This window comes from Pinus tabuliformis, chromosome 2_1 (assembly GCF_031772625.1).
Source record: "Pinus tabuliformis cultivar Carrire ecotype Pingquan chromosome 2_1, CPIR1, whole genome shotgun sequence".
Taxonomy (NCBI): domain Eukaryota; kingdom Viridiplantae; phylum Streptophyta; class Pinopsida; order Pinales; family Pinaceae; genus Pinus; species Pinus tabuliformis.
Genome location: NC_142299.1, coordinates 591,407,657 through 591,419,838, shown reverse-complemented (window position 1 = coordinate 591,419,838; position 12,182 = coordinate 591,407,657). Strand labels below are relative to the sequence as shown.

General features: G+C 34.0%; 1 protein-coding gene across 1 annotated transcript; it reads right to left on the bottom strand.

Moving 5' to 3' along the window:
• Window positions 1–4,558: 4,558 nt before the first annotated feature.
• LOC149201846 (WAT1-related protein At2g39510-like) lies at window positions 4,559–10,053 on the bottom strand. The gene is made up of 9 exons (XM_089401385.1): window positions 9,994–10,053; window positions 7,193–7,284; window positions 6,643–6,948; window positions 6,406–6,465; window positions 6,179–6,295; window positions 5,746–5,977; window positions 5,276–5,437; window positions 4,997–5,148; window positions 4,559–4,914 (listed from the first exon to the last, which is right to left on the bottom strand). The coding sequence occupies exons 1-9, from the start codon at window positions 10,051–10,053 to the stop codon at window positions 4,713–4,715; spliced, it is 1,383 nt and encodes a 460-aa protein (XP_089257511.1). The 3' UTR covers window positions 4,559–4,712.
• Window positions 10,054–12,182: the final 2,129 nt, after the last annotated feature.

The following is a 12,182-nucleotide window of genomic DNA, read 5'->3' as shown; positions in this document are numbered from 1 at the left end:
TTCATATTGATAAAAACTTTGTGACAATGAGATGTTGGAACATTGTTCACCATGATTGATTTTCATATTGAGAGAATTTTTGTCACGTTATGACATTGGACCTTAGTTTACCATCGCTGATTTTCATATCGAGACAATCTTTGTCACAATGCGATGTTGGACCATAGCTGAATATGGTTGACCATGGATGGCCATGGTTATTGACCATGGATGGCCATGATTAACAATGGTTGATTTTCATATTGAGACAATCTTTTTGAGAATGCAACATTCAACCATGGTTGACAATGGTTAACCATGGTTAATGTTCATATTGAGACAATCTTTGTCACAATAAGACACTGGACCATGACTGAGCATGATTGATTTTCATATTAATACAATCTTTGTTACAATGCTCTGTTGGACCACGGTTGACCATGCTGGACCATGACTAACCATGGTTGACCATGGTTGATTTTAATATAGAGAAAACCTTTGCCCAAATGTAACATTGGACCATGGTTGTTGAAATGTGACATTGGACCATGAGATAATCTTTGTCACAATGTGGCCATGGTTAATGATTATGGTTGACCATGTCTAATTTTTAGATAGAGAAAATCTTTCTCACAATATGACGTTGGACCATGGTTGACCATGGTCGATATTCATATTGAGACAATCTTCCTCACAACATGGTGTTGGACCATGGTACACCATAATTGACCATGGTTGACCATGTTTGACCAATGTTGAACATGATTGACCATTGTTAACCATGGTTGACCATGATTGCTTTCCATATTGTGAAAATCTTTGTCACAAACCCATATTTGGATTATTATAAACCTAAGGGATTAATAAGCCCAAGGGATTAATACAAAAAGGCTAAGGGATTAATAAACCCAAGGAATTTATATTATAAACCCAATGGATTATAAACGCAAAAGATTTATATTAAATGTTATTAGTAATATTACACCCTAGGAATATGAACCCAAGGAACTAATACTAAAACCAAAGGGAATAATATTAAACCCAATGGATTAATATTATAAAACCAAGGTATATAAACCCTAAGGTATATATTATAAGCCCTAAAAAACTATGGTTGACCCTGGTTGATTTTCATATTGATACAATATTTGCCAAAATGTGAGGTTGAATCATGGTTGATCACGTTTCATAATGATTGATGATGGTTGATCATAGTTGATTTTAATATTGAGCAAATCTTTTTCATAATGCGACATTGCACCATGGTTGCCACAATGTGACATTAGACCATTACACAATCTTTGACATAATGTGACCATGGTTATTGTCCATGATTGACTCTAGTTGATTTTCATATTGAGACAATCTTTGTGACAATGTGACATTGGACCATGGTTGACAATGGTTAATGGTGGTTGAAAATCTCTCGCAATGTGACATTGGACCCTGGTTGACCATGATCAACGATGGTTGACCATGTTGCCCCATCCACCGAGGGTCGAAATAGAAATGCCTAAAAACAAGGCCAGTTTGCGTGCTAGCTATATCTAACACTTCAAACATTCCCGACTAAAAGCAAGTTCCAGTTATATCTCTAACATCATAACTGCCACTAGTTATGTGTAGTGGGAGTAAAGATGAATAGCCCCGGAGAAGACGAACTATAAGCAAGAAACTATGGCAATGTCAAGTGTAGTGGGAGAAAAGACGAATGGGCCTAGAGAAAAGGAGTTACAACGAAGAAACTATAGCCATGTTCCTGAATTTGATAGTAACACCAAGCATATGAAAAGTAAAAAGGCGGCCAATAAATTCAATATAATTCCAACCAGTCACTTCAATTTTCTCTTTATTTTCTAATTGAACTTATCCCTGTATCCTCTAACTTTGCTTCATCAATCCAACAAATCAATACCAAAAATATCAATGTATAAAATTTAATTAGTATTTATTTCAACTCCTTGTTTTTCTATTCCAAAATGTAGAATAAATTCCTTGCTTTTCCATTTCAAAATCTAAGCAAGATTGCTACATTCACAACCCCACTTATTAAAAGTTTAAATTTTTTTATAATAATTTGATTTATTTTAAGTATGTATATTATTTTATTTTTTGTTTATTTATTATATATAAAATATATTAATTATATGTATACAAAAATTTACAAATAATATTTTTAAATAAATTATAATATAATTAATTCATAGTATATTTAAACTGAAAAAAATAAAAATTCGAATATAATCCTTATAAATTTTAAGTCACTTTGTATTCATTTAAGTAGACTTTCTATTACTTAGAAACTAGATAAAAGTTCCTTTAAATGCTTTTGCTATTGAAACTTGAAATCTACTTTATCTCATACGGTCAGTAAATTGAAAATAATTACCATCGCCGAGGCTCTCTCATGTAGCTTTAGCCCCACAAATTACCAATGTCAAGGATGAGAAATAACTGATGTACAACGTGAACCTTGAAGGATTGCATCCTTCTAGCATTCGTTCCGTGTAACATGGGGTTTTACAAATGTTTTTCATATGATGTATGTCATGCAGCTATGGAAATGTATTATTAGGCAGGTTAAAGTGAAAAACCCACCGATTTTAAAGAGCTCGATCCTAACTAAATCTACCAAAATATTATCGATTCAATTGCACAAATATCATACCACCTTATAAATCGAGAAAAAATAATTTTCACTCTCTCAAATCTAGTGATATATCCTGGAAGGGATATACAAATAGGCCATACTTGTTCCAAAATATTTGGAAAATAAATTGACAAATGGTGTTTTGATGATTTTGAAAGTAACACGTACAGAATCTAAATTGACCAATGGGATTTTTTTTGAATTTGAAAGGAACACTACAAGTAAAACCGTTGCATGTTGAAACCATCGCCCGGTAAGTGGAAACCATGGTCTACCAACAGAAACTTCAACCATGATGAAACCATGGTTTACCTAGGTGCCCAAGCCCCCAGTTTCGAGGAGCAAAACCTGAAACCACGGTCTACCAACAAAAACTACAACCGTGACCAAACCATGGTTTACCCAATCCCCCAATTTTGACGAGCAAAACCACGTACCCTATCGCCATACTGCTTCTTCCTCTCTATAGGTATCATACATGTCCAGATTCTACAATTCACATATGCAATTATGATAAAGGTTCGCCATTTATCGTGTCATTTCTTTCTATTTTATACCAAACAAATCAAATTTGAGGGACGAAAAAGCCTTATTTGTTTTGTTTAGAGTAGGTTAATTGATAATGATAGTGGAAATGAAGTTTCGTTAAATTAAAAGTTTTGGGTTCAAATTTTGTGCGGTCTTATATTAAATATAATAAGGATAATAGTCTTATCAAGGTTACAAAAAATTTAGATTTTAAAATAATTTAAAAAAAAAAATCAAAATAAGACTCTGGAAATAAAGTCTTTACCCAATCAAAAATCTTTGATTCAAATCTTATAAAATTTCATATAAATATGATAAAACTATAGTTTTACCAAAATTTAAAAAAAAATATATATTTTAAACGAATTAAAAAAATAAATAAGAACCTGTATATGTTGTTATGTTATGCAACCGTGGTTAGCAAGTAGGGCAGCCTTCCATCGCAAAAATTGCTATAGGGACGATGGCGGCCTCGTCGGGAAGAATGAAGATGGGCATATTGAGATCTAAGGAGTGGCTCATTTTAAAAAAAATTGGCTACCATGCCAAACGTGGATCCGCCGCCGGGCGGACCGGTTCAATTTCATTAAAAAGAAAAGATGAACCAATTTTATTAAAAAAAATTCAACGTAGCCCGAGCGGGGTCAATATAAAAACGCTTATGGCCGACCAGCTTTAGTATTTTAATTAGATTGTTTTTTGGGAAATTTTAGTCATATTTTGAAGAAAAAAAATGGTAGAGTTTTTTATAAATTTAAGTAAAAGCTGTTAAATTTCATAGTTTTAGGTGACTCAGAAATTCTTGACGATGCTGAATCTATTTCTAATATAAAAAATATGATTCAAACACTACCTTTACAAAAAAATAAATATTTTTACCCAAATTCTAACCACTCTGAAGGCTCCTAACAATTCTTCGGGGCTCCGTAGACGACTCAGTTTAATACTGGTTCATAATTTACACGTCATGCATAAATATTTTATGAGCATTCCACAAATCTACTTTGAAGATTTCACCTCGTGCAAAAACTGAAGACAAATTTATAACTAGGCTACATATAACTGATAATGCAACAATCATAGAAAGAAAGTTATTCCAATCCACGCTATAAAATTATCTGCAAATAATTCCGAAACTCCATGTAGTATCAAGAAATTTTTTGGATCATGCGAGTTTTATTTTTTAATACAAGAAAAAATTATGTTTTATTTACTCTGCCCACCGAATCTATAAATATAAAATCGAAAACTGTGGCCGCACGTTGTCATAGCCCAGAGTGATAATACTTTCGGAGTTGTCTATAATACTTTCCACTAACTTTATTTAGCAATGGACTCTGGGGCCTGCTTGGCCATCAAAGTAGCAGCACTTTTACATATTTTAATATTAGCTCCGCGAGTGTAACCAAATATTTTACATATTTTAATATTAGGCTAACCAAAGAAGAACGGCGGAAAGTCGATGAGTTTGAATCTTCTCACATTTTATATGTTTTCACAGGTGGTCTCTACTTTCGTCGATTCCTCGGCTTCCATTCTTACAATTTCTTTGATTTCAAACAGTATCCTTTCCTCTGTTGGATTCTTGATCTTCCACTGTCACGTTATTAAGTAGGGTAATACTATTGTTGAGTTCCGGGTCTCCAGCCTGGATAATATTATTGCCAGATGCCTCGTCATCCTCGGTTTTCATATCATGCGTTTTACCCCAGAGTGCAGAATAGAGGCCCACAACGATCAAGACTGCTCCGACAACACTGCGCAGTTTTTTTTGTAATCAACATCAGCAGAATCAATCAACATCTTGAAATACACTTAAGCCTGGCTGTATTGACTTACCTTCCCACATGAAGGGACACATGGACAAAGATAATCTCCAAGACTGCTGTTACAATCGTGCCAAGTGGATTGAAAAGTGCCACGAATACAGGGCCCCTTTTGCTTATACACCAAGCTAGCAAAAACATACCCACTGCGGAACATACCACAGCCTGAAACATGCAAGATACGTGTCATGGTTCTGCTGTTTATTCCAATTAGTATCCTGTTATTATATTCCATGTGTAATGTTTTCAAAGTTATCCCAATGTTTTTTTCGTTGAAGGTTCGAGTTCTTACCGAGTATACAACGCTCAGAAGCTCAATATTCCATCCTATGGCCCAGACATTGGGCTTCTTATACTCCAGGATTATAGCCATTAGAGCAGATTCAACTGCTCCAATAAGGCTCATCAATGCTGTTAAGGATAACTGAGCGGGATACCTCTTCAGAATAGGTGCCTGTATCCAGTTCCATCCACGCAAAATAATGTAAGTAGAATAATATTGGAAAATGAATATATAAAATAATTAAGTTTACTTTAGTTGTAGAAGTAATAACTAAAGATAATTTAAGTTTGTTTTTTGTTTGGTTAATATGCATATGTAAAATATGCTCATATAAAGAAACCACATGTAAACACCAGAACGAACTAAAACCAAAATATCATATACAAGAGCTGGTATTAACTAATTAAAAACCCACTAGGTGCATGCACAATGAAAATACTAGGTAAAATAACTATATAATGATTGGTAATAAACATCACCTGAAAAGCAATACATGCTGACCAAGTGAGGACGCTTCCAAAAATCAGGATGGCGCCCAGTAAAATATTGGGCTTAGAACTGTATCTAGTTCGATGGTTTTTTACATCAGATGATAGAACATGAAGTGCAGGACCTTTGTATAACGTCATGACCATTGCACCACAAACACATATAATTGTGCCAACAACCTTTGCTTGTCCTCCCAAACTTCTGATATTAACTTTCTCTAGTCTAATCCAAACAACAATCAAGTTGAAAAAGAATGGTAAATAAATTGCATCTCAAAAATTAATCCCTGCAGATCAATCATCGCAATTCAGAATCAATAGAATCATATATTACAAAACACGAAGAATCTAACTACGGGATTGGTACTAACTATTTCAAAAAAATTCAGTGCCACGATATAATAATATTGATCACAGGTTCTACCTTAGGCATGTGGCCATTACAAAGGTGAGAACAGGTACTAGATTAAACGCTGCAGACCCAAACGTAGAAGAAGTGTAGTACAATCCAGGAAAGATGCAATTCAGAGTAATTGCAAGTCTGTAAAACGGCGTTCAAAAATTTGTTTCATATGACTGTATCAGGTCATTTATATTTACAATCTGAGCCAGCAGAGAATAGCAAAGCTAATATATGTAGAAGATGCTTACCCACTTCCGAGCAAGAAAATTTGAAATATGATAGGCCATGTCAAAGGTTTGCGTTGCTTTCTGCAATGGTGGATGAAAAGATTAAATCACATCTATCTAGTTATTATAATATCTCAACTACTGCTCACTTGCCCTCCAATTCCAGAATTCACGATTTATTTTGTATGTAATTCACTGATATCATGAAAACATTTTAATCTAGCTGTAAACATAGAAATGAGAATGAGTGTACACTACCTCTCTAAAATGTAAGCGAAAGGAGCGATAGTTAATGATGCAAGAGCCATTCTATATGCAACATAAACAGAGATACTCATTCCATCTATTAGAGCAGATCTAACGATGATATACATCCCTGCAAAAGTAACCTGATTTAAAATCTGAGAAAGATGGGGCTTAAATTTCTCAATTCGCTGGAAAGAAACCATCTTAACAATATTGTCGATGGACCTAGCAGGATCCTTGAACGCTCTAGTAGCTTTCTTCAAGAAGATTGATTGGGTAGCCTTCTTATACCCATGGAAGGAGAACCTTTTGTACCGACTAAAAATAAGATTCCAAAGTGAAATGATTAGATTTTAGGGGAATATAGTACCAAGTGGTTAATAGAATAAACTTCAGAGAACAGACATAAGAAAAGAATATTGACTGGCAGGTTTGATTAATGTGTCTGCTTGTATTTTGCCTATAACCACCCAAAAACTGTCCTGCTTATAAACTCTTTGTGCCAAGTATGACACGTAAAGAGAACAACATGACGTGGAAGAACACCATGACCTAAAGATACCTGCGGGCACGAAACAGTGCTAGTATATTATTTCGGGCAGCCTTTATCGACAATTCGTGGTGCTCGTGGGAGAGTGCGGTGCGGCCAGAATTCTTGAAACGTATTCTGAAATACAATCTGATTATTAAAGAATGGGTTATTGTTATTAAACAATGGGTTATTATTGTTAGTTGCATCGTAAGTTGCCCACCAGAATAATTAAATTTACAATGGCTGGTTGTTGTTCGTTGCATCATAAGTGACGCACCAGAATAATTAAATCTAATCATAAGATACTTTTAATGAAAAATATTTCCTTTTCATATTTCACTTTGGGATAGCTTTTGCTTTAATGCATCTTTTCTTTTAATATTTCGCTTTGGCGTAGCTTTTGATTTAATGCATCGGTTACTTTGCTGTAGTCTCTTAGAAAAACCAGCTTTGGCATAGCTTTTGCTTTAATGCATCTGCACTACTTTGGTGAAGACTAGTTCTTATAAAAAATATTTAGTTTTCGCATAGCTTTTCCTTTAATATATCTGAAACCCTAGTGGAATATTTTAATTTCGAGTTTTCTTGGTTTTTGGTTTAATCGTTGAGGTGGATTGTTTCTGGTTTAACGGTGTGGTTAAGTTTGTACATCTGAGATTTAAAAATAATAAAAATTCGTTGTGGGCTCAATAAAATGAATTGCTGGTATTCGTATTGGTAGTCGTTTGATTCAGGAATGGCTTTAAATTTTACATGCTCTTTGAATTGGTATGAAACTTATCTTACTTATGTTTGTATATACTTAAGTGAGAAACAGTTTATCATTCTTTCTTTGTGGTTTAGTTTTAAATTTTATATGCTCTGTGAACTGGTATGAAACTTATCTTACTTGTGTTTGTATATACTTAAGTGCGAAAACAGTTTATCATTCATTCTTCGTGCTTTCAATTTTTGTAAAGTTTTCTGTTGGTTTTTTTAATGATAATTTTAAAGAATAGATGCTTCTTTATAAGCTATTTTTTTAAGGAGTTGTTAGATATGGGTTTATAGTGGTAATGGAAAAGTTTAATTGTGGTATTTTTCTAAATTAGGAGATTTCAACTCCTTTTTTTTTAATTACAATTGTTTGAATAAATTATAGTTTACCATGTTTACTTAAGAAATTTATATTAATGTTAAATTTAAATGTATATTACAATGTAATGAGTTCGATTTATGGTAATTCAAATTTATGATTTAATTTAAATGTATATTACAATGTAATGAGTTCGATTTATGGTAATTCAAATTTATGATTTAGGTTTGATTATAGATATAGGAAGTAATTCAAAAAATTCATTATATTTAAACTAAAAATATATTAAAATTGAATAATAATACGTATTAACATATATATTAAATGAATATTAAATATGGATAGAAATCAAAACATTTCGAAGATTTTAAAAAATATATTAAAATTGGTTAATAATATGTATTAACATATACATTAAATGAATAATAAATATGTATAGAAATCAAAACATTGAAATTTGAAATTTTAACTTTCTAAGATTCAAAAAAAATAATAAAAATTAACAGAACTTTAACTTTATTTTATATTATTACTACTATTAATTATAAATAATAATATTTTAGTGAAATAAATACACATTTTAAAAAATTAGAAAATTACAATAAAACAATAACAAAAATTCAGTTTTATTAAAAGTATGAAAATCTATTTTTAAATATACATTTCTATCAACATAATTAAAATATTATGAATGGTATTATCTAAAAATACACATAAATTTTTACTTTATATTATTATTACTATTAATTATTAATTATATATATAACGCAATAATCCAAATTTACCTATTAATTAAAAATGTGACAACTTATTTCTAAATAAACATATTTATCAGGATAATTAGAATATTATAAATGATATTATTCAAAAATACAAATAATGTTGAATTAACTCTTAACTTGATAAATTTTGAATTGGTATAAAAAAATAATTTTAAGTTCAAGATATTGATAATAAAATATTTTTAAAACAATAACACTTTTTTGGATGAGGAAATGGAGGGATTCTGACTCGACTGAGCGATGAGGGTTTTGAACAAGGGGCGACAGAAGGGAGTTGGTAACTATGGAGGGGCATGGAGGAGGGAGCTCTACTCCCTCCTACAGTGACATGGTTTCAAACAAAAGCAAAGAGACGTGTCTGAACAATTTCCGGAAACCAACAGAGGCAGAGACAAAGACAACCAATAGTCAAAAGCCAAAAAGCAACAAATCCCTAGAAAAGGAAGGGACCCTCAACCAAAATCTGAAGAGAGCAGTCAGAGAATGGAGAATATATCTACGACAGGACCCTTCGAGCCCATGTCTAACATTAAACCCCAGGTGGTCTTAAATGAACCTGCACTACAGGTGCACAGAGATGACATGGCAACTTATGTAGGCATATGCAAGTTTATGGTTATATGGCCCACGGAGAAAGCGTTCTACACATGGATACGAAACAATTGGAAACCGAATGGAGAAATAAATCTACATCTTGGGTCCAATGGTTTTTTCACAGTGGTTTTCACTAACCTGGAGGACAAAGACACAGTTTTCGAAGGAGGACCCTACTTCTATGTGGTTGCTGGCCTTTACATGTGACCTTAGATGATGAACTCTATTCCAAAGTGAGAAATGTTCACATTGGTCCTGATCTGGATTAGATTATATTCCTTACCTTTATATTATTAGCTGTTGGAATCCTTAAAAGCTATAGGTAAAAAATTAGGGCATTTTATAAAGATATCAGAGGCGACTCTTTGAGGTAAATATACCTCCTTCGCCGGCATATTTGTAGAAACGGATTTATCGAGAGCACTCCCAGATGAAGTCATCCTAGAGGTATATGATGAGGAATGGGTACAGGCGATCGACTATGAACACATCCCATTTAGATGTCGTAAATGTCATGAACATGGGCACCTCTTTAGAGACTGCCCAATCAACAAAAGGGAGGAGAACCTAAAAACCAACACATGAAAATACCTTGAAGGTTTCACCAAAGTGGGAGGAAGAGGGAAAGGAGGGGGAAAAAGTACCAAAATAAACCCAGCAAGAACAAGCTACCAAGTCATAATAGTTTCGAGATTTTAGAAGAAGAGGGGGGGAATGGAACGAATAAGGAACCGGAGGACATTCATACAGGGAAAGAAAAAGAGGATAGCATGGAAATCATACAGGAATACAATGAATAAAAGGAGGACCCACCAAGCACTATGGAACTTGGCAGGGACCATGAGATGACCCCAAGCGAAGGAGGTACGGAGGAACAAGACCTACAAGAGATTCTCGAGAGGGAGAACCTTGAACTATAAAAGTTTCTAGAGCAGGGAGCCAACAGAGGGATTGAATCTCTACCACAAGAGGAGTTTGACAGAGAACAATAGTTATTCCTCCGAAGGTCTCAAACAAAAGTTGCAAGAGTCAAAAGGAACTATGACAACCAGGAGAATATAGGGGTTAAATCAATGGAGATTACATCAGGACACTACACCAAAAACCCAGGAAAGAAAAGAGGAAGAAAGAGATAGAATGAACTTCTGTCAGAGTGTGGGAAACTCATGATTAATTTAGGTAATATGAAAGATCTCACTAGTTACTCTTTCATAAAAATTAGAGGACTGGGAAGTAAAAAAAAAGAAAGAAATCTCAGTAACAGAATAAAAGAAGAAAAACCAGACATGGTGTTTATATAGGAAACAAAATGCTCAGTAGACAAGATCAGAGAAATACATAGCAAATGGCTTATAAAATATGAGTACCTAGATGTCAAAGCAAATAATACAGCGGGGGAATTCTTACTCTATGGAATCCTTAGAAATTTGAGATCCTGGATGCTGAGGCATCAAGAAACCAACTTTCAATGGTTATACAACCTTTTGGGGACAAGGATTGTTACATGATCACAAATGTATATGGCCATTAACTTCTTAAAGACAAACTCAGGCTACTCGCCTCTCTGGGGGAGCTGAGAGAGAGACACCCAGTAATCCCCTGGATTTTGGGAGGGGATTTTAACATGATAAAATCGCTCACAGAGAAAAAAGGAGGGACTAGAATGCTTGGACGAGACTCAATTCCCTTTTAGAACTTCTTAAACAACATGAGACTGGTGGATATGGACACAATAAATGGTGCCTTCACATTGAATAACAAGAGAGGAGGAACTTCCCAAGTTGCCTCGAAATTAGACAGATTCATAATCTCGGAGGATATCCTTCTCTCCGTTCGTATCATGAAAACTTTTATCCTTCCGTTCAAAGGCTTGGACCACTGGCCCATCCAATTGGAAGCTTCATTTATTGGCACCTAGAGGAACAGACCTTTCAAGTTCGAAAATGTTTGGCTCACTCACCCTGATTATTGGAAAATGGTAGGCAGAAGACATGCCACCCAAGGCACAAAAATGTTCCTCCTACAACAGAGACTCAAACACATCAAGCTAAGGCTCAAAGAATGGAAAAAACATGAGTTTGGCAATATTTTTGAAGCCAAAAGAGAAGTGGAGAAAAAATTACAGGAAACTAATCAAATTCTCAACATACAAGGCTTCACAAAGGAAAGGAAAATGCAAGCAGACTCTTTTCAACAAGAATGGGACAATAGATGCCAATAGGAGGAAATATTCTGGAGACAGAAATCAATAGTACAATGGATTAAAGAAGAGGAGAGAAATACTAGGTTCTTTCACAAGTCTACCATGAAACACATGGCAAATAATCGGATCACAAAACTCATAGATCCTCAAGCGAAAGAGCTAAATACTCACAAGGAAATGGAATCTGTTCTGGTACAACATTTTCAAAACATAGCAGAGGAGACCATTGTAGACAGATCTCAATTCACTAAGAGCTTCGCTCAACATATTCCAAAACTGGTAACCAGGGAAGATAATTATAATCTCAACATGCCAGTAATGGAAGAAGAGGTCAAGGAAGTAATCAAAGAGATGCACAACGACAAA